Source organism: Corapipo altera, unplaced genomic scaffold, assembly GCF_003945725.1.
Source record: "Corapipo altera isolate COAL_440 unplaced genomic scaffold, ASM394572v1 61026, whole genome shotgun sequence".
Classification (NCBI taxonomy): Eukaryota; Metazoa; Chordata; class Aves; order Passeriformes; family Pipridae; genus Corapipo; species Corapipo altera.
In genome coordinates this window covers 1-3,505 of record NW_020887322.1, presented here as the reverse complement: position 1 = coordinate 3,505, position 3,505 = coordinate 1, and the positions used below count along the sequence as shown (strand labels likewise).

Below are 3,505 nucleotides of genomic sequence, written 5' to 3'. Positions count from 1 at the left end.
CTGGGGGAGGAGGGCTCATGGCCACAGGCTGCTGGCCTCACCGAGAACCAGGGACTTGTTGGTGGTCAGGAGCACTGGAGCTCCTGCTGGAGTTCAAGCTGCTGTTGGGCCACTGGAGTGCAGCCCTCGTGCTCTCCCTGCTCAAGGACAGCGGGAACCCTCTCCCCAGGGAGCTGAGGGCACGTCAGCCCCACTTGTGCGGGGTCCTTTGTCTCACACCAGTGCCCTGCTGGTGCCACGGACAGGAGTCCCAGCAAGGGCACAGCTCCTTACCTTGGCACAGTCCGTGGCGCTCAGAGAACACAGCGTGGAGGTGGTCACGGCTTCCCGGTGGACTTGGTCTGCTCTGTCCTTTAGCCTGGATTCGACTAAACACTGGGGCAAACACACAAGAGTCAGGAAGGCAGAGCAGCTTTGCCAGCAAGGTCACCAAACCACCCTGGCATCTGCTGACAAGGGGGCAGGACAGGAGCAGTCCAGGATTTCGGGGGGGCATCAGGAACAGCTTCTTGCTACAGGCGCTGGAGGGGCCAGCCAGGGTGGGGGATCTGCTCTTCCCCACCAGGGAAGACGTGGCTTTGGGACAGGGAAGTCAAGAGGAGCTTTGGCTGTAGGGCCCACAAACCAGTGGGCTTCAAGATCCTGAAAGGAAGGGGAGGAAGGAGAGCAGCAGCAAACAGATCCTGGCCTTGAGCAGAGCACTCAGCCTCTGCAGCAACATGGCAGCTGGGAAACTCTGGGAAACAGCTGGGAGGGGCAAAGGAGGTAAGGAAGCAGATCTCTCAGGAGATGTCTGTGTGCAGAGCGATGAAGCCCAGCACTGCTCTGCCTTTTTTACTTACAGATGAACTCAACCAGGGCAAAAAGAACATGGAAAGCTGCACAGCTTGTCTGCTCCTCAGAGAACCGGAAAAGGATGAGACGCCCCAGCAGCTTTCCTAGGAGCGGGAGCTGGATCTCCCAGAGCAGACAGGTCCAGCAGTGCCTCTTCTGATGTTGGCATAGGCCTGGATGAGGGAGGCATGAGCAGAAGGGCTGAGGGCACAAAGGTGGTGCCAAAGCCCCCCACCCGAGAGTCTGCCCAGGCCTGGATTCCTGGAGAGCGCAGGCTTTGCAGAGCCCTGCATCCCTGTCTCTCAGAGCAGCCATGTGGGCAGCAGCCCTGGCATGGAGAGCAGCAGGGATGGGGGCATGGCCTTGCTGGATGGGTCCTGGTCCTTACCTGCAGAGTGGAATAGTCGGACAGCACACGGGTCAGCACATCGATCCTTGCCATGGCCCTCTCCCTCACAGCCTCTCTCTCGCATCTGGTGAAGTCCAGCAGCAGCTGGGACAAGAGAAGCAGCGGGTGAGCGCTGGGAGCAGACTCCAACACCAGTAGCAGCACAGCTCCACTGCTGGGCCGTGCTCGCCCCATCCCTCAAGGCTTCCTCTCCCCTCCAGCAAAGCCTGCAGTGGGGTGTCTGCCCCTGGATTCCCTCCCACGTTGGGCACAAAGGCCCCAGAGCCAACCTCATGGCCAAGGAGGAGGGCAGGTGCCACCCTCTGCAGCCCCTGTGCTCCACAAGAGTCTGGGGCCTGCCCCTGCTTCCCCACAGGAGGTGGGCATCCTCCCTGCAGGGCACTCTGCCTGTTCAGCACTGCTCTGGGCACCACTCAGCCAGCAGTGGGCAAACCCTCCCCTCCAGGTTGAAGAACAGCTCTGGGACTCCCCCCCTTTTTGCTTGTGCCAGACCTCCAAGATGCCCTGCAGCTCCTCGCTGACTCGAGAGGCAGGAAAGCTGAGCACCATTGTCCTCAGCATGCTGTCCATGGAGTTGAGGGTCTGCAAGGAACACAGAGAGCAGTGGCAGTCATTCTGCTGTTCCTCCCAGCCCCAGGAGAGCCATCTGAACCCCCTGTGCCACAGGAGGAGGAGGAGGATGCCCACACTTCCCTGGAGAGACATGGGCATAGACAGTCTGCGAGGGCAGAGCAGCCTGTGGCACAGGATGCAGCCAGGCCCACGGGAAGGGGACAGAGGCACGAGGGGGGGAAAGACCCTGCCCTGCCTGGGATCCCTGTTCCTGTGGCAGCATGGGATAGCCAGGGAGCAGTCCAGAGGGGCTGGAGGGCCCTGGAGCTCACCCAGCACTTACCTTCATATAGAGCGCAAGGTCCCCTTTTGGCATTTCCTTCTCTGCAGGCAGCCAGAAGACACTTGAGAAACACGCACGGAGGAGGTTTTTGGCTTTGCCCTCCAGCGCTGTGTCCACCAAGCTGCAGGGAGAGGGCAGGACACTGGTTGCACACGGGTGCTGGGAGCAGCCCCTTGACGACTCGTGCAGGTGGCATCGGACCTCTGGGCCAGGGGGCCCACGACGGATGGGCAGGTACCTCAATTTCTCCAGAGCCAGCATGGAAAGATGCCGAAGGTCTGTGCACAGCTGGTCCCTTGGCTCTTCTTCCAGCAGCGCCTGCAGAGCACAATCGGGATGGCACCTGGCAGGGGCCAGCAGCCAGGGCCTCCAGTCCCTGACCCGCCCAAGCGCTGTCCGCACAGGCTGCCTGTACCAGGGGGCTTTGCTCCCTTCGCCACATTGCCGAGAATGCCCTCACCTTGATGTTCTCTGCCAGCTGGTACATGTCACAAAACAGATCCAGGCCCTGGGTCAGGCCGTGCTTCAAGGCGCTTCGGCACAGCACGGAGATGCTCTGAAGAAATGTGGCCTTGTCTCTCTCCTCCTGCCAGCCAGGGGACAGAGACACAAACACGGATTGTGAGTGGGCCGACACAGCCAGCGGGACTGCAGCACTGGGGGTGCAGTGCCCTGCGGGAGAAGCAGCCCTGCCCTGCCAGCACCCCTCCAGCAGCCTGGCAGCACAGCCCCTGCCAGCAGACAGCAGCACAGCCGCCCTCCAGCTGTCCACAGTTACCTTGTTGGGGCTGGTGACAAAGGCCAGGATGGAATCAACAGTTTCCTGCTCCTCCTTGTAGATACGCAACCAGCTGACATCTAAGGGGGAAAGAGCAGGGGGAGCTGTAGAGGGTCCAGCGAGAAGAGGGAGCAAAGGATATCTGCCCTCCACCCAGCTCTCTGCCCACTGCCTTGGCACAGATTTCCCTTGCAGCTCCTGGTTGGAGGGTGCCCAGCAGAGGAGTTGCCATGCCTGGGAAAGCCCCAGTGCCCCGGGCTGAGGAAGGCAATGGCAGACAGGCAGGAAAGGCCCAGGCTCCCACAGCACAGCTGCCTCCTGCCAGCCCAGCTGGCCCTCGCTGCCCACAGCCCAGAGCCCCTCTGCCCTGTCCTTCTTTGGGAGAGGCTGTGCTGGGGCCATGCTCCAGCCCTGAGCAGTCCCAGCTTTCAGGTAACATCATGACTGACCCCCGGGCCCCTCATTGTCAGCTGGTCAGGAAAGTGGGATCCCGGTGTGCTACAGGGTGTGCTGGTGGGCCCCAGCCCTTTAGCATCAGCTGTTCCTTTAGCCAAGGTGGCTTCTCCCAGGGAAAGCCCCAGCCAGGGCT

The 3,505-nt window shown here is 61.4% G+C and overlaps 1 protein-coding gene across 1 annotated transcript; it reads right to left on the bottom strand.

The window, feature by feature from the left end:
- Positions 1 to 273: 273 nt before the first annotated feature.
- Positions 274 to 2,996, bottom strand: LOC113941570 (the record flags this gene model as incomplete). The annotated part of the gene is made up of 8 exons (XM_027632726.1): positions 274 to 368; positions 843 to 1,007; positions 1,223 to 1,327; positions 1,736 to 1,825; positions 2,139 to 2,259; positions 2,377 to 2,456; positions 2,599 to 2,724; positions 2,917 to 2,996. Coding segments are annotated over 7 exons (671 nt in total), but the record flags the coding sequence as incomplete, so codon positions are not given.
- Between the last annotated feature and the right edge of the window lie 509 nt (positions 2,997 to 3,505).